Below are 20000 nucleotides of genomic sequence, written 5' to 3' on the forward strand. Positions count from 1 at the left end.
GGGGCTGCTGTGCAAGTAGTTATGCCTCAGTATTAAAGTTCTACTGTAACTTGTAAAAGGTAGGATGACAGCCACTTGTGTTTTTATAATGTGTGCAATGTGTGCGGTGCACACGGGCCCCTGAATCCAGAGGGGGCCCCTACCTCACACGCTGCACCCATTTTTAAAATACTCACCCCAGTCCAGCGCCGACATCCACAGCGCTGTTAAAACACTGTGAAAATGGCTCAGTGGCCATTTTCAGAGTTCTGCATATGCGCAGTCGAAAAATCTGATGACTGTATTCAGCAAATTAATGAGTGAACCCTTCAAATTGGATATCATTTGATTTAGCTGGGATGCAAGGACATAGCTACCATAGGTGCAGGGAGTGCAGCTTCTAAAAAGCCCAGAGCTGGGGGTGCCCAACTTCCCTGCCAAAGATACATATGTTATGTACAATTTTCACCTTTCGCTTGTACATAAGAGCAATAACAAACTTTTGCCTTGGGGCCTGCAATATATCTAGGTATGCCCCTGGGCCTGCTCTCTATATTCTGGTATAAAAAGAACTGGAGGGCATTATACATAGTTCGCCATGTAGTCCACAACAGCTGTAAGGCCGCTTATTGCCCACCCCTAATATACAGCATACTTACCCTTCTGTGAAGATGGACTCTGCAGCCACTTCTGTATCTGCTGCTGCTGTATGGATACTGGTAGATGTTGAGCTGCTTACAAATCTGTATAACATAAACTTGCATCCCCCTTTGACAAGCTGATACATCATGACTTGTGTTTATTGAGGTCAGTGCAGGGTTCTGTGTTTATTTAAGAAATGTGGTCACATGCCAGATCTGAAATTGGCATGTGCACTTTTGAACCCCAGGCCTAGTAATGGTTCTATACTTTTATTTCTATATCTGTAATTTTAACTAGAGATGAGCGCCTGAAATTTTTCGGGTTTTGTGTTTTGGTTTTGGGTTCGGTTCCGCGGCCGTGTTTTGGGTTCGAACGCGTTTTGGCAAAACCTCACCGAATTTTTTTTGTCGGATTCGGGTGTGTTTTGGATTCGGGTGTTTTTTTCAAAAAACACTAAAAAACAGCTTAAATCATAGAATTTGGGGGTCATTTTGATCCCAAAGTATTATTAACCTCAAAAACCATAATTTACACTCATTTTCAGTCTATTCTGAATACCTCACACCTCACAATATTATTTTTAGTCCTAAAATTTGCACCGAGGTCGCTGTGTGAGTAAGATAAGCGACCCTAGTGGCCGACACAAACACCGGGCCCATCTAGGAGTGGCACTGCAGTGTCACGCAGGATGTCCCTTCCAAAAAACCCTCCCCAAGCAGCACATGACGCAAAGAAAAAAAGAGGCGCAATGAGGTAGCTGTGTGAGTAAGATTAGCGACCCTAGTGGCCGACACAAACACCGGGCCCATCTAGGAGTGGCACTGCAGTGTCACGCAGGATGGCCCTTCCAAAAAACCCTCCCCAAACAGCACATGACGCAAAGAAAAAAAGAGGCGCAATGAGGTAGCTGTGTGAGTAAGATTAGCGACCCTAGTGGCCGACACAAACACCGGGCCCATCTAGGAGTGGCACTGCAGTGTCACGCAGGATGTCCCTTCCAAAAAACCCTCCCCAAACAGCACATGACGCAAAGAAAAAAAGAGGCGCAATGAGGTAGCTGTGTGAGTAAGATTAGCGACCCTAGTGGCCGACACAAACACCGGGCCCATCTAGGAGTGGCACTGCAGTGTCACGCAGGATGTCCCTTCCAAAAAACCCTCCCCAAACAGCACATGACGCAAAGAAAAAAAGAGGCGCAATGAGGTAGCTGACTGTGTGAGTAAGATTAGCGACCCTAGTGGCCGACACAAACACCGGGCCCATCTAGGAGTGGCACTGCAGTGTCACGCAGGATGTCCCTTCCAAAAAACCCTCCCCAATCAGCACATGATGCAAAGAAAAAGAAAAGAAAAAAGAGGTGCAAGATGGAATTGTCCTTGGGCCCTCCCACCCACCCTTATGTTGTATAAACAAAACAGGACATGCACACTTTAACCAACCCATCATTTCAGTGACAGGGTCTGCCACACGACTGTGACTGATATGACGGGTTGGTTTGGACCCCCCCCAAAAAAGAAGCAATTAATCTCTCCTTGCACAAACTGGCTCTACAGAGGCAAGATGTCCACCTCATCTTCACCCTCCGATATATCACCGTGTACATCCCCCTCCTCACAGATTATCAATTCGTCCCCACTGGAATCCACCATCTCAGCTCCCTGTGTACTTTGTGGAGGCAATTGCTGCTGGTCAATGTCTCCGCGGAGGAATTGATTATAATTCATTTTAATGAACATCATCTTCTCCACATTTTCTGGATGTAACCTCGTACGCCGATTGCTGACAAGGTGAGCGGCGGCACTAAACACTCTTTCGGAGTACACACTTGTGGGAGGGCAACTTAGGTAGAATAAAGCCAGTTTGTGCAAGGGCCTCCAAATTGCCTCTTTTTCCTGCCAGTATAAGTACGGACTGTGTGACGTGCCTACTTGGATGCGGTCACTCATATAATCCTCCACCATTCTATCAATGTTGAGAGAATCATATGCAGTGACAGTAGACGACATGTCCGTAATCGTTGTCAGGTCCTTCAGTCCGGACCAGATGTCAGCATCAGCAGTCGCTCCAGACTGCCCTGCATCACCGCCAGCGGGTGGGCTCGGAATTCTGAGCCTTTTCCTCGCACCCCCAGTTGCGGGAGAATGTGAAGGAGGAGATGTTGACAGGTCGCGTTCCGCTTGACTTGACAATTTTGTCACCAGCAGGTCTTTCAACCCCAGCAGACTTGTGTCTGCCGGAAAGAGAGATCCAAGGTAGGCTTTAAATCTAGGATCGAGCACGGTGGCCAAAATGTAGTGCTCTGATTTCAACAGATTGACCACCCGTGAATCCTTGTTAAGCGAATTAAGGGCTGCATCCACAAGTCCCACATGCCTAGCGGAATCGCTCCCTTTTAGCTCCTTCTTCAATGCCTCCAGCTTCTTCTGCAAAAGCCTGATGAGGGGAATGACCTGACTCAGGCTGGCAGTGTCTGAACTGACTTCACGTGTGGCAAGTTCAAAGGGCATCAGAACCTTGCACAACGTTGAAATCATTCTCCACTGCACTTGAGACAGGTGCATTCCACCTCCTATATCGTGCTCAATTGTATAGGCTTGAATGGCCTTTTGCTGCTCCTCCAACCTCTGAAGCATATAGAGGGTTGAATTCCACCTCGTTACCACTTCTTGCTTCAGATGATGGCAGGGCAGGTTCAGTAGTTTTTGGTGGTGCTCCAGTCTTCTGTACGTGGTGCCTGTACGCCGAAAGTGTCCCGCAATTTTTCTGGCCACCGACAGCATCTCTTGCACGCCCCTGTCGTTTTTTAAAAAATTCTGCACCACCAAATTCAAGGTATGTGCAAAACATGGGACGTGCTGAAATTTGCCCATATTTAATGCACACACAATATTGCTGGCGTTGTCCGATGCCACAAATCCACAGGAGAGTCCAATTGGGGTAAGCCATTCCGCGATGATCTTCCTCAGTTGCCGTAAGAGGTTTTCAGCTGTGTGCGTATTCTGGAAAGCGGTGATACAAAGCGTAGCCTGCCTAGGAAAGAGTTGGCGTTTGCGAGATGCTGCTACTGGTGCCGCCGCTGCTGTTCTTGCGGCGGGAGTCCATACATCTACCCAGTGGGCTGTCACAGTCATATAGTCCTGACCCTGCCCTGCTCCACTTGTCCACATGTCCGTGGTTAAGTGGACATTGGGTACAACTGCATTTTTTAGGACACTGGTGAGTCTTTTTCTGACGTCCGTGTACATTCTCGGTATCGCCTGCCTAGAGAAGTGGAACCTAGATGGTATTTGGTAACGGGGGCACACTGCCTCAATAAATTGTCTAGTTCCCTGTGAACTAACGGCGGATACCGGACGCACGTCTAACACCAACATAGTTGTCAAGGCCTCAGTTATCCGCTTTGCAGTAGGATGACTGCTGTGATATTTCATCTTCCTCGCAAAGGACTGTTGAACAGTCAATTGCTTACTGGAAGTAGTACAAGTGGGCTTACGACTTCCCCTCTGGGATGACCATCGACTCCCAGCGGCAACAACAGCAGCGCCAGCAGCAGTAGGCGTTACACGCAAGGATGCATCGGAGGAATCCCAGGCAGGAGAGGACTCGTCAGAATTGCCAGTGACATGGCCTGCAGGACTATTGGCATTCCTGGGGAAGGAGGAAATTGACACTGAGGGAGTTGGTGGGGTGGTTTGCGTGAGCTTGGTTACAAGAGGAAGGGATTTACTGGTCAGTGGACTGCTTTCGCTGTCGCCCAAAGTTTTTGAACTTGTCACTGACTTATGATGAATGCGCTGCAGGTGACGTATAAGGGAGGATGTTCCGAGGTGGTTAACGTCCTTACCCCTACTTATTACAGCTTGACAAAGGGAACACACGGCTTGACACCTGTTGTCCGCATTTCTGGTGAAATACCTCCACACCGAAGAGCTGATTTTTTTGGTATTTTCACCTGGCATGTCAACGGCCATATTCCTCCCACGGACAACAGGTGTCTCCCCGGGTGCCTGACTTAAACAAACCACCTCACCATCAGAATCCTCCTGGTCAATTTCCTCCCCAGCGCCAGCAACACCCATATCCTCCTCATCCTGGTGTACTTCAACACTGACATCTTCAATCTGACTATCAGGAACTGGACTGCGGGTGCTCCTTCCAGCACTTGCAGGGGGCGTGCAAATGGTGGAAGGCGCATGCTCTTCACGTCCAGTGTTGGGAAGGTCAGGCATCGCAACCGACACAATTGGACTCTCCTTGTGGATTTGGGATTTCGAAGAATGCACAGTTCTTTGCTGTGCTGCTTTTGCCAGCTTGAGTCTTTTCATTTTTCTAGCGAGAGGCTGAGTGCTTCCATCCTCATGTGAAGCTGAACCACTAGCCATGAACATAGGCCAGGGCCTCAGCCGTTCCTTGCCACTCCGTGTGGTAAATGGCATATTGGCAAGTTTACGCTTCTCCTCCGACAATTTTATTTTAGGTTTTGGAGTCCTTTTTTTACTGATATTTGGTGTTTTGGATTTGACATGCTCTGTACTATGACATTGGGCATCGGCCTTGGCAGACGACGTTGCTGGCATTTCATCGTCTCGGCCATGACTAGTGGCAGCAGCTTCAGCACGAGGTGGAAGTGGATCTTGATCTTTCCCTAATTTTGGAACCTCAACATTTTTGTTCTCCATATTTTAATAGGCACAACTAAAAGGCACCTCAGGTAAACAATGGAGATGGATGGATTGGATACTAGTATACAATTATGGACGGGCTGCCGAGTGCCGACACAGAGGTAGCCACAGCCGTGAACTACCGCATTGTACTGTGTCTGCTGCTAATATATAGACTGGTTGATAAAGAGATAGTATACTCGTAACTAGTATGTATGTATAAAGAAAGAAAAAAAAACCACGGTTAGGTGGTATATACAATTATGGACGGGCTGCCGAGTGCCGACACAGAGGTAGCCACAGCCGTGAACTACCGCACTGTACTGTGTCTGCTGCTAATATATAGACTGGTTGATAAAGAGATAGTATACTCGTAACTAGTATGTATGTATAAAGAAAGAAAAAAAAACCACGGTTAGGTGGTATATACAATTATGGACGGGCTGCCGAGTGCCGACACAGAGGTAGCCACAGCCGTGAACTACCGCACTGTACTGTGTCTGCTGCTAATATATAGACTGGTTGATAAAGAGATAGTATACTCGTAACTAGTATGTATGTATAAAGAAAGAAAAAAAAACCACGGTTAGGTGGTATATACAATTATGGACGGGCTGCCGAGTGCCGACACAGAGGTAGCCACAGCCGTGAACTACCGCACTGTACTGTGTCTGCTGCTAATATAGACTGGTTGATAAAGAGATAGTATACTCGTAACTAGTATGTATGTATAAAGAAAGAAAAAAAAACCACGGTTAGGTGGTATATACAATTATGGACGGGCTGCCGAGTGCCGACACAGAGGTAGCCACAGCCGTGAACTACCGCACTGTACTGTGTCTGCTGCTAATATAGACTGGTTGATAAAGAGATAGTATACTCGTAACTAGTATGACTATAAAGAAAGAAAAAAAAAACCACGGTTAGGTGGTATATACAATTATGGACGGGCTGCCGAGTGCCGACACAGAGGTAGCCACAGCCGTGAACTACCGCACTGTACTGTGTCTGCTGCTAATATATAGACTGGTTGATAAAGAGATAGTATACTCGTAACTAGTATGTATGTATAAAGAAAGAAAAAAAAACCACGGTTAGGTGGTATATACAATTATGGACGGGCTGCCGAGTGCCGACACAGAGGTAGCCACAGCCGTGAACTACCGCACTGTACTGTGTCTGCTGCTAATATATAGACTGGTTGATAAAGAGATAGTATACTCGTAACTAGTATGTATGTATAAAGAAAGAAAAAAAAACCACGGTTAGGTGGTATATACAATTATGGACGGGCTGCCGAGTGCCGACACAGAGGTAGCCACAGCCGTGAACTACCGCACTGTACTGTGTCTGCTGCTAATATAGACTGGTTGATAAAGAGATAGTATACTCGTAACTAGTATGTATGTATAAAGAAAGAAAAAAAAACCACGGTTAGGTGGTATATACAATTATGGACGGGCTGCCGAGTGCCGACACAGAGGTAGCCACAGCCGTGAACTACCGCACTGTACTGTGTCTGCTGCTAATATATAGACTGGTTGATAAAGAGATAGTATACTCGTAACTAGTATGTATGTATAAAGAAAGAAAAAAAAACCACGGTTAGGTGGTATATACAATTATGGACGGGCTGCCGAGTGCCGACACAGAGGTAGCCACAGCCGTGAACTACCGCACTGTACTGTGTCTGCTGCTAATATAGACTGGTTGATAAAGAGATAGTATACTCGTAACTAGTATGTATGTATAAAGAAAGAAAAAAAAACCACGGTTAGGTGGTATATACAATTATGGACGGGCTGCCGAGTGCCGACACAGAGGTAGCCACAGCCGTGAACTACCGCACTGTACTGTGTCTGCTGCTAATATAGACTGGTTGATAAAGAGATAGTATACTCGTAACTAGTATGACTATAAAGAAAGAAAAAAAAACCACGGTTAGGTGGTATATACAATTATGGACGGGCTGCCGAGTGCCGACACAGAGGTAGCCACAGCCGTGAACTACCGCACTGTACTGTGTCTGCTGCTAATATATAGACTGGTTGATAAAGAGATAGTATACTCGTAACTAGTATGTATGTATAAAGAAAGAAAAAAAAACCACGGTTAGGTGGTATATACAATTATGGACGGGCTGCCGAGTGCCGACACAGAGGTAGCCACAGCCGTGAACTACCGCACTGTACTGTGTCTGCTGCTAATATAGACTGGTTGATAAAGAGATAGTATACTACTAATATTATATATACTGGTGGTCAGGTCACTGGTCACTAGTCACACTGGCAGTGGCACTCCTGCAGCAAAAGTGTGCACTGTTTAATTTTAATATAATATTATGTACTCCTGGCTCCTGCTATAACCTATAACTGGCACTGCAGTAGTGCTCCCCAGTCTCCCCCACAATTATAAGCTGTGTGAGCTGAGCAGTCAGACAGATATATAATATATATAGATGATGCAGCACACTGGCCTGAGCCTGAGCAGTGCACACAGATATGGTATGTGACTGACTGAGTCACTGTGTGTATCGCTTTTTTCAGGCAGAGAACGGATATATTAAATAAACTGCACTGTGTGTCTGGTGGTCACTCACTATATAATATATTATGTACTCCTGGCTCCTGCTATAACCTATAACTGGCACTGCAGTAGTGCTCCCCAGTCTCCCCCACAATTATAAGCTGTGTGAGCTGAGCAGTCAGACAGATATATATAATATTATATATAGATAATAGATGATGCAGCACACTGGCCTGAGCCTGAGCAGTGCACACAGATATGGTATGTGACTGAGTCACTGTGTGCTGTGTATCGCTTTTTTCAGGCAGAGAACGGATTATAAAGTAAACTGCACTGTCCTCACTAGTAAACTCTCTCCACTCAGTCTCTACACTTCTACAGTAACAGTACTCCTCCTAGTCAGCTCCAGTAAATCTCTCTCAGTCTCTTATAATCTAAATGGAGAGGACGCCAGCCACGTCCTCTCCCTATCAATCTCAATGCACGTGTGAAAATGGCGGCGACGCGCGGCTCCTTATATAGAATCCGAGCCTCGCGAGAATCCGACAGCGTCATGATGACGTTCGGGCGCGCTCGGGTTAACCGAGCAAGGCGGGAAGATCCGAGTCGCTCGGACCCGTGAAAAAAAACATGAAGTTCTGGCGGGTTCGGATTCAGAGAAACCGAACCCGCTCATCTCTAATTTTAACTATTCATGGTTATATGGATAGCAGTTAAAAAGGGTTTTTTTTTCCTGTTTGCTAATAAATGTCATTTATAACAGATTGCATGGTAACCCCCCCTGCACCACTCCTTATCAGAGGTTAATGTTTATGCCCACACTGTTTTCTTAGACAGCAGAGGAAAGCTCTCATCCTCCCCCAAACACATTTACTGCTGCTAACTTTAACCACAGAATATAATCCTATATTTGTAATGAACATCTCTCTCTCTCTCCCTCTATATATATAAAATGTATAGCCTATAATGCTCAGGAATGTGACTTAGAAGAGGAGGCTCATTTCTACATTTAGCCATATACTAATGCCACTTCTCTCATACGAAAGTCGCACGTAACTGCGCTTTGGATGGGAATCCTATGTAATTGACATACAATTTGACACTTTTCACGTGATTTATTAGTCAAATGCCTGACAAAGTTAGCCCAAATTGCACTTGGGCAGGTTGGCCAACCTGTGGTTCTCCAGATGTAGTGAAACTACATGTCCCATCATGCCCTGCCAAACTTTTGCTCTTAATAAATGCTAGAACTGTGGCAGGGCATGCTGGGATGTGCAGTTTCACTATATCTTTAGAGCCACAGGTTGGCCAGGGCTGCACCAGTGTATGGCCAGCTTGGTTCTATTGTTGCATGCCTGCATTTCACATATTTTTATTTAGTAAAATATTATATGTATTGTCTATCTATCTATCTATCTATCTATCTATCTATCTATCTATCTATCTATCTATCTACCTACCTATCTATATACATATGCGGGGAAACACCCAGAAATGGGGTGCACACCTGCACTCATCACCCCCTATGGCCTGTGATCACATTGCTTAAATATTACACAGAGAGCCTATATATATATATATATATATATATATATATATATATATATATATATTTATATATATATATATATATATATATATAATTTTAAAAACAGGAGGTTTTTCTGTTTGCTAAGAAATGTCCTTCATAACAGATTGCATGGCAACCCTCCCCCCCAGTCACAGGCCATCTATGCAGACACCTTATTTCTAAACAATGAAGACGTCTCCTTTCACTACAAAAGACTTAATCCACTTTAGTCTGAATACACATCAACTGCTGCTCACTTTGACCACAGAATCTAAACTCACACTGGTAATGGATATAGATACAGATATATATATATATATATATATATTTATATTATAAATGTTTCTGGAGAATCCTACCTGAACTACAGCTTCAGTCTGTAGCCCATAGGCTACAGCATGTTCCAAAAAAACTACACATCCCATCATACCCTGCCAAACTTTTGCTCTTAATAAATGCTAGAACTGTGGCAGGGCATGCTGGGATGTGCAGTTTCACTATATCTTTAGAGCCACAGGTTGGCCAGGGCTGCACCAGTGTATGGCCAGCTTGGTTCTATTGTTGCATGCCTGCATTTCACATATTTTTATTTAGTAAAATATTATATGTATTGTCTATCTATCTATCTATCTATCTATCTATCTATCTATCTATCTATCTATCTATCTATATACATATGCAGGGAAACACCGCACTCGCCATACCCAGAAATGGGGTGCACACCTGCACTCATCACCCCCTATGGCCTGTGATCACATTGCTTAAATATTACACAGAGAGCCTGTTATATATATATATAACATTTTAAAAACATGATGGTTTTCTCTTTGCTAAGAAATGTCCTTCATAACAGATTGCATGGCAACCCTCCCCCCCCAGTCACAGGCCATCTATGCAGACACCTTATTTCTAAACAATGAAGACGTCTCCTTTCACTACAAAAGACTTAATCCACTTTAGTCAGAATACACATCAACTTCTGCTCACTTTAACCACAGAATCTAAACTCACACTAGTAATGGATATAGATACAGATATATATATATATATATATATATATATATATATATATATAATAAAGGTTTCTGGAGAATCCTACCTGAACTACAGCTTCAGTCTGTAGCCCATAGGCTACAATATGTTCCAAAAGAAGGTTAATGCATATGTGGTTTGTTCATGAATACACCTCTTTGAATACTGCATATGTCATTGTGTATGCCTAGCAATCAAAGTTTTTGCAACATTCTTTTGCTGTTTTGCATAGCAAATGCATGCACAGCCATTCGATAACCGGTCGCTGTGCGATTTTGCACATCAGCGATCAGGTATGAATTAGGCCCCATTATGCATAGAAGAATGAGTTAGAAGTGTGACTGAATTTTCATACATCCACATTAACATTTACTGTGTATTCTTCCTTTGACTACCAGAGTTGGTGTCAACCTTTTTTTGTGTCTGAATCTCAATATTAAACTATTGTTCATAAGTGTGAACAGTACAAGTCATCTATGTCACACCTTGTTCGTTGTCTCTGATTGGTTCACTTCACAGCACATACCAGTACATAGGACGCATTCTTACACTAATGTTCCAGTCTTGTCTATACATTGCTGTAAGAGATCACTAAGCTGCTAATTTCATATTTTCATTTCATAATGGGGAACATGACGAATAAGTAAGTATTACTGTATTTATCACTAGGTGTATATAATTTTTTAGTTATTTCCAATACCTGTTATCTCTGAGGTACATTTACTAACATGCAGGTTATTACATATGGAGGTGTTGCCCATAGCAACATAGTTTAGTTTTTTTTTGTTTTTTTACTGGAATGTATATCATGGTAACTGATGTAATTTTAATCATTATATTTATTATTTCCAGTTTTGGCATGTCGACTGACAAGAAAACAACCCTTGATGAGTGTCGTAGACTACTGGAGGTGGCAAAGCTTCAATTTTGTGAATACATTATGAAGGCTATGAGAGACGAGCAGCTTGATATAATAGAACAAATGACCATTCTCCATTATCTCATTGCTGTGATCCTCCTCAAACACCTCAAACACCCTAATGTCGTCGAAGATATGACAGTAAGTAAAATGTAGCACTTTTTTTTATATAATACATGACCTCTCTGTTTCCTCCACACTCCAGGTAAACTCTAGATGAGAAATTGATTGTTTTTATTATCTGCAGGTGACTGAATGGCTTCTGAGAAGACACCATCATTTCAGTGTTGGGGATAATACAGTAAACGCTGCTATTGTAACTGTGAAGAACTACAACACATCATTGCAGCTAGCTACTTCTTTCATGCTTGAGGAGGATGAGGAAATGGTGAGTATATGTTTATAAGGGTTGGGTATGCCTTACTGGCGCTGGGGTTCTAGTTTAATGAAGGTCACAAGGAATATAACTTTTCCACCAGTCCACTGTATTCTCAACTTTCTCATTTCATTCAGTCTGCCATTCAGCCTCAGAACTCAGTATCCCAAAACATCATATTAACTAGTTTTTTTGGTAACCAATTGTCTTTTTTCTTGCTTTTGTAGGTATTAATCATGACATTTAATTATGCACTGTGTTTGCAAAAATAACATTTATATCTCTTTTCTTTCAGGTTTTTGATATTTATTTCAGGAAACTCAGGCCCACATTATTAGGAAACAATTTCCAGGACAGCATATATTTTTTTATATCGACAACAGGTGAAAAAATACAGAATGCTTCTGATTACCTCTTGGGATTCCACCAAAGGTATGTGATGATGACATGAAAAACTATATTAATAGCTTTTCCCAATGGGGATAAACAGTATATTTGGTCTAAGCAAAACTTTGGTACTCTAATGCTGGGTAGACACTGGTAAATATATCTGAAGACTGCCTGATCCGTTGAGATTGATGTCACGAACTGGATGAGCTTATACATGCGCTCGCCCAGTTCAGCTATCAATCCCCGCCATCTGCTGCTGCAGCATGTGTACACACACAATGCACCAGTATATCAGTACATATATCGGTATTGGCTATGCTGCAGGGCCGACGTGATATGTCTGTGAATGATGGCGTTCACTGACATCGTTCCTACACACTGGCCAATGGACCCGCAATATATCAGCTGTAACAGTTTGTACGCACCTCCACATTTTCATTCTTTAAATATTCTTTCCTTTTTTTCCTTTCTAGATATGATCTCACGCCTGTCACAAGCCAAGAAATCAGCCATGTCGTTCAAAACTACGTGTCGCCTAAGTTTACGTGTGGTGGGAAGAGAGTAGTCGATTACTATTTGTCACACAAAGATGAAAGATTTAGAAATTTGGATGACCTGGTGATGGGGTCAAGAATTATTAATAAACTGGGATCTGAGGAAGATCTTCTGGCATTAACCTCACGCAAAAGAAAACGAGAATAATTGTTCCAATAAATATAATGTCTGTTATTTCACTTGGTTTTGAAATATATATTTTTCAAATGTTATTTATTCTGTAAAATGTATGTATAAAAAGTTTTCACAATAAAAATATTTTGTTTGAATTCATATCATTTTTTGGATGTCATTAGTCCTAGAATACAATGAAATGCATTGGTGTATTAAATATTATATTATCACCCACGATTGCGTGGCAGAATGCAATCACATTGGGTAAATGTGTCACCTGGAACAGGCAGGGTCATATTTAACAGTATACTTCTTATTAGGCTCATTCAGATATACACAAAATAGAAGGGATAAGCACATACATTGGTCTCATTTATCAATGAGTGATACATTTTAGTGTGTGTATAAATTGCACCAGCCAATCGGCTCCTAGCTGTCATGTTACAGACTGTGTATGGAAAATGACAGATAGGAGCTGATTGGCTGGTGCAATGTATCACTTACAGAGAGATGTATCACTCATTGATAAAGGAGCCCAATAGTGAAGTACAGTTTAATAATAAAAAAATTTCATATGACAAAAATAGAGAACATATAAACCCCAAACAGAGCACAGGTATTTCCAAGCAGTCACATTTTGACAATTAACGCATAAATATGAACTGTTTATAGGCAGTTCAGAGTGCACTTGAAACAGGGTAAGTGCTGGGTTCTCCCACATGTGCAGGCTCTGATGTTATCCACTGGCACTTCCATGAATGTTACTTTGTTCAAGACAATGGAGCCCATTTATCAAACATTATGTGCGACTATTTCCCTGAAAACACCCATGTTTGAGGCCTAGCAGCAAATAATAAGTATCCCCCTAATGTATGTAGGAGGTATCAGAGTCACATGTGTCAGCATATGTGCACTAGGTCCAGGAGCCTGCAGAGCACATCACAAGGATGGGCTCCTTTTAGATCCTGTGTCCCTGTGGTAGTGAACTCATATATCCTACCAATATGATTACATTGTGCAATGTGATCCAGAGCACTAATATCATGTCCAGATCACACTGCAAATATGAACATTAAAAAAAGGGGCCCCTATGAGTGTAACCAGCACCATGCATACTGCTAATGATGTAGACGGTTAGCTGTGTTCAACTGCATTCAAATTCAAATGTCTTTTCTTCTGCCAAACTGTCTCCATCACCTTATCTCAGTGCTGTCGCATTGTTCAAAGATGGTTAATAGTGGATTTCACCTTGTATAATTTTTTTTTAATACTTCCCTGTTCATTGGCTAGAACATACCTGTTGAAAGGTATAAAGGTGCATACACACGGAGAGATTTTGGCTATGAGAGATTTTGACCTACTTTTCCCTTGAACTGGCAGTAGGAGATTTTGACTAACTTTACCAGAGATTTTGTCTAACTATGCAAGAGATTTTGGCTATGGGAGATTTTGGCTATGGGAGATTTTGACTATCTCATTTAAATAAGGGGATGATTGTCATATATAGGACGATTTTACAGGGTGGCTGGTATTTAAATAGCTAAAAGTTAAAAAAATAATTTGCGTGGGGTCCCCCCTCCTATGTAAAACCAGCCTCGGGCTCTTTGAGCCAGTCCTGGTTGTTAAAATACAGAGGAAAAAATTAGTAGGGTTCCCCCATATTTAGACAACCAGCACCGGGCTCTGCGTCCGGTCCTGGTTTAAAAAATACGGGGGACAAAAGACATAGGGGTCCCCCGTATTTTCCAAACCAGCACCGGGCTCCACTAGCCAGGGAGATAATGCCACAGCCGGGGGACACTTTTATATTGGTCCCTGCGGCCGTGCCATTACCCCCCCAACTAGTCACCCCTGGCCGGGGTACACTGGAGTGAGGACCCCTTAAATCAAGGGGTCTCCCCCTCCAGCCACCCAAGGGCCAGGGGTGAAGCCCGAGGCTGTCCCCCCCATCCGTGGGCCGGTGGATGGGAGGCTGATAGCCTTTCAATAGTAATATTGTTCTTTACAGGAGGCCTATAGGTCCCAGCAAGCCTGCCCCAGCATGCTGGCACTTGGAGAACCACAAGTGCCAGCATGCCCGGACATAAAGGGCCCGCTGGCACCTGTAGTCCACCTGTAAAGAAAATATAAAAAAAAAACACAACACATTCTTTTAAAAATCCTTTATTAAACTGGGTCTTCACCTGGGGGCGGCGGCCTTTAAGCTCTTTTGCATGGCCGCCGCCTTCCCAGGGCTTCCGGCGTCTTCACCTGGGGGGGCGCCACCTCCCCAGGGCTTCTGGGGTCTTGCTCCGGCGTCTTCACCTGGTGGGCGGCGGCTGCTAAGCTCTTTTGCATAGCCGCCGCCCATCCAGGACTTCCACGGCGTCTTCAGGAGCTCTTCTCCGCTCCTCCTCCGCCGTCGGACTGAAAGCCGCTGCCTCGCGCTGACTTATATAAGTCAGCGGGAGGGGGCGGGGCGATGACGCGGCGAGCCGTGATTGGCTCGCGGCGGCCATCTTGAATTTAAAAAATGACGCTGAGGCGCCATTTTTGAAACTGGTACCGCTCCGCTGCCAAACTCTGCAAGAGAAAGGTAAATTTCGGCCGCCCGCACCGCTGCCGCAACCCGCCGCCGCCCGCACCGCCACCGCCCACACCGCCACCCGCCGCCGCCCGCACCGCCACCGCAACCCGCCGCCGCCCGCACCGCCGCCGCCTGCAACATCGCTATCGCTGGGAAAAATCGCTGGCCTCTAGCGATTTTAACTAACTTTACCAGCGACATAGCCAAAATTGACTTGCCGGCACTGACTATTTTTCCCAGCGATAGCGACTTAGCGGGGACGCGCATCGCTATCGCTGCCTGTATACATACGGAGCGATCTGCACTAACTTTCTGAGCGATTTTGACTATATAGTCAAAATCGCTCAGTTATATCGCTCCGTGTGTATGCACCTTAAGACCTTACACTATAGCTGCTGACAGCAGTCAGTTCAATTGTTTGATTGACTTTGGTTTTCTCAGATTCTGATTTAATTCACTATTTGCGGAAATCTATTACATCTACTCAATTTACCATGGACAACAGGGAAAATCGGTAAGGTGTAATGTACTTATATCTCTCTGTCTCCTTATTGTCTGAAAACATGATTTTGTGTTCTATAGTTACTTTTGGGTAGGTTATATTGTTTCTGTGCAGGGTAAATACTGTCTGCTTTATTTTTACACTGCAATTTAGATCTCAGTTTGAACACACGCCACCCAAATCTAACTCTCTCTGCACATGTTACATCTGCCCCGCCTGCAGTGCACATGGTTTTGCCCATTAGAGGAATTGTTTGCTGTTGTGATTTGGTCTGAATTAGGCCCAGTATCAGAAGAATACATTGAAATGTAATTCTGTTTCTAGGGTTTTTCTATCATTATTTTTTACATGAAACTAGGCAGATGTGTTGCTAGATTTTGCAGAGCATGGTCATATATTTTTTAACGTAAATTAATTTATATTCACAGAATTAAAAGAACACCACTGGTCTGTGAGTTCTGCAAAAAAAGCTATAACGAACTCTTCACACATCTCAGGAGAAAGTGCAAAAATGGTGCTTCCACCAGAGAAATTCAAGAAATTTCTGATAGAGCCCGTTGGAGCATGATTTCCTTCTTAAAGAATGGAAGAATTCTTGATTGTGAAGAGTTGGTGAGATTGCAAACGACTGAAAGTTTTGTAGCCTATTTGGAGGCAAAGGGCCACATCATTATAAATAAGCATATCCTCACTGCAAGGTAAGTGTGCTTCATGCATATCGTTATTATAGGTGCAATTATATATTTACTGCACATTTAAAAACATGTTTTTATAAATGAAACCATCTGCACTTGTGGTAGCTACGCCCTTGCATCTCAGCATGCTTTACAACAGATTTAGCATGGCCACATAGCGAAACTATAGCAGTGTATGCTTGGATGTTCAGTTCTACAACAACTGGAGGGCTACTTCTTGCCCACCACTAAACTATACATTACTTCCTATAGGTGCAATTATGTATTTATTGTAATTTTTTACTTTTTTATTCTTTGATCCATTTGTCTATGCAGCTCAACATCTACCAGTATCCATACAGCAGCAGCAGATACAGAAGTGGTTGCAGAGCCCGTCTTCACAGAAGGGTAAGTATGCTGTATATTAGGGGTGGGCAATAAGCGGCCTTACAGCTGTTGTGGACTACATGGCGAACTATGTATAATGCCCTCCAGTTCTTTTTATACCAGAATATAGAGAGCAGGCCCAGGGGCATACCTACATATATTGCAGGCCCCAAGGAAAAAGTTTGTTATTGCTCTTATGTACAAGCCAAAGGTGAAAATTGTACATAACATATGTATCTCTGGCAGGGAAGTTGGGCACACCTCAGCGCTGGGCCCCATAGCAGCTGCTCTCCCTGCACCTATGGTAGCTAGGCCCTTGCATCCTAGCATGCTTTGCAACAGATTTAGCATAGCCACATAGCATAACTATTGCAGTGTATGCTGAGATCTGCAGTTCTACAACACCTGGGGGTATATTTACTAAATGTCAATTGTGTTTGTTTTTGTCTGATGTTAGATCGATGTTAAATTGATTTTAATTGATGTTGGTCTTCCAGGGTTAAAACACATTTCCTAGCAGAGGATTTTTTATATTAATTTTTAAATGTTAATAAATGCGTGTTTTAACCCTGGAAGCCCAACATCGATTAAAATCTATTTAACATTGAAAAAAAATAAACAACATCGCCCTTTAGTAAATATACCACCTGTAGGGCTACTTATTTCCCACTCCTAATCAATACATGGTTTTCCTATAGGTGTAATTATATATTTATTGTAATGTTTTACTTTTTTATTCTTTGATCCATTTGTCTATGCAGCTCAACATCTACCAGTATCCATACAGCAGCAGCAGATACAGAAGTGGTTGCAGAGTCCATCTTCACAGAAGGGTAAGTATGCTGTATATTAGGGGTGGGCAATAAGCGGCCTTACAGCTGTTGTGGACTACATGGCGAACTATGTATAATGCCCTCCAGTTCTTTTTATACCAGATTATAGAGAGCAGGCCCAGGGGCATACCTACATATATTGCAGGCCCCTAGGAAAAAGTTTGTGAGGGCCCTTATGTACAAGCCAAAGGTGAAAATTGTATATAACATATGTATCTTTGGCAGGGAAGTTGGGCACACCTCAGCGCTGGGACCCATAGCAGCTGCTCTCCCTGCACCTATGGTAGCTAGGCCCTGACATCCCGGCATGCTTTGCAACAGATTTAGCATAGCCACATAGCATAACTATTGCAGTGTATGCTGGGATGTGCAGTTCTACAATAACTGGATGGCTACTTATTGCCATCCCCCATAATCTATACATATATTTTCTATAGGTGCAATTAAGTATTTATTGTACTTTTTACCTTTTGTATTCTTTAATCTATCTATTTTTCTGTGCAGGTCAACATCTACCAGTATCCATACAGGAGCAGCAGTTATAGATGTGGCTCCAGTCTCCAATGATGAAGTAGAGGACATATCTCTGGAACCAAATAATATGGAAATAGAAGACCAAGCAGTGGAAGGTGATGACGTGGAATCACTTTCTAATTTAGTCAAAGATTATTCTGGGTAAGTGCATTGTCCTTGTAATAAGACCCCGTTAAAACTATTCCTGCTGTTTAAGAGACAATTATCTGTATCAGATGGATTTACTGTATGGGGGTGAAAGGTTGATAGATAATAATGCCTAACAGATTAGTTTGAAAAAAATGAGCAACAAATGTATTGGGCTGAAAAGTACATTCCTAGCAGTGACATATCAGATTCATATAAAGCTGCAGAACACATTATTATATAGAAACAGATGAGATAATGTAGTGTTCTTTATTAATTACCAAAGATATCCATGTTAGAAGAGCAAATGGAAAGTGTGAAAAGTAATTGGTTATGCTTTTACCAACTAATGTGCTTAATCTATTGTACTTTCTTAAACCCCCCTCACCCACAACACAAAAACAACAGACCTAAATGGACCGTGGAGGTACGCAAGAAAATGCAGAAAGCTGGAATGTATGGCAAGCATTCCTTATCTTCTCCGTTACTCCGTGGTTCCAAGAAATATTTGGCAGAGACATTGGGGGTACATAACATTAAACAAGAGGTAATATTGTATTTTATTTTTCTGCGCATATTATTTCCATTTCCATTAGAACATGCCTGAGATAGTAAGTGTGCATAAAATATGTTCTGCTTCCTCCTCAATCTTAAATCTTCCAGCTTTTAAAATGATTATGTCACTTACTTTGCCAATATTGGTATCCCCAATAAATAGCCTTCATGTCTCCATAGTAAGATTACATGAGATGATGAATAGGTTTAATGAATGAATTTATCTGAGAAAGGAAGATATGAAGTGATGACATTTTCATTCAAGTGTGCCTTGACTAGTATATGTTGCCAAATATTATACCTCTGGGGCTCTTAAAGAAAACATTGCCCTTCTGTAAGGAAGTCGTGTGCATCACGTTACATACACTTACTACTTCTAGCATTGTTGTACAGTCACTTCACATAAAATAAAGTCTGCCATATAATATAGAGAGCCCCATTATTTGCAAAACTAATATCTCACCCCTTTCTGTATACACAGGTGGACAATGTGGCACGTTATTTATATTTCATGGACCCAGAAAATGTATCCTTGAATTTTGTAAATGACATATACAAAACAAATGATTTTTTTTACGAAATTGACACAGATTGGTCTCTGTAATCAAACTGTTTTTAATTATCTAAAAAATGTAAGGAGATTTGTTGTGTATCAAACAACAGCCACCAATCTGGGAGCAACAAATCCCCAGCTCTTCCAAGCCTGCACTCACTTTCTCAATGTGGCCTCTGGTATTCAGAAAAAAAATAAGTAAAGGAATATCAAAGGAGACAGTCTTCAAAAAGTAAGATCAATACAGTTGATTGATACATGGCAGTTACTATGATCTTTCTGGTTTTAACTTTACAACTGTGAGTTTTCATTTTACTTCCATCATGTTTATTCAATATTTTTTATTATATCATCTGCAGGTACAAAACATTGATGACCGGTATTTTGCAACCAGAGGAATGCCGTCGGATACTAGAGGTTGCAAAACCAGATTTTTTGAATAGCATTTATAAGGCTGGCATTGGTGACCAACTAAAGGCCAAAGACAAAATTAATATTTTATATTA

At 42.5% G+C, this 20000-nt stretch overlaps 1 protein-coding gene across 1 annotated transcript; it reads left to right on the forward strand.

Annotated features, from left to right (window-relative positions):
* The first annotated feature begins 11042 nt into the window (after nt 1-11042).
* Nucleotides 11043-12824, forward strand: LOC134958805 (uncharacterized). Its single transcript, XM_063941526.1, has 5 exons — nt 11043-11053; nt 11263-11470; nt 11577-11717; nt 12001-12137; nt 12569-12824. Exons 1-5 carry the CDS (start codon nt 11043-11045, stop codon nt 12795-12797), a joined length of 726 nt encoding a protein of 241 aa, XP_063797596.1. The 3' UTR covers nt 12798-12824.
* The last annotated feature ends 7176 nt before the right edge of the window (nt 12825-20000 follow it).

The sequence above is a fragment of the Pseudophryne corroboree genome, chromosome 9 (genome assembly GCF_028390025.1).
Source record: "Pseudophryne corroboree isolate aPseCor3 chromosome 9, aPseCor3.hap2, whole genome shotgun sequence".
Lineage (NCBI taxonomy): Eukaryota > Metazoa > Chordata > Amphibia > Anura > Myobatrachidae > Pseudophryne > Pseudophryne corroboree.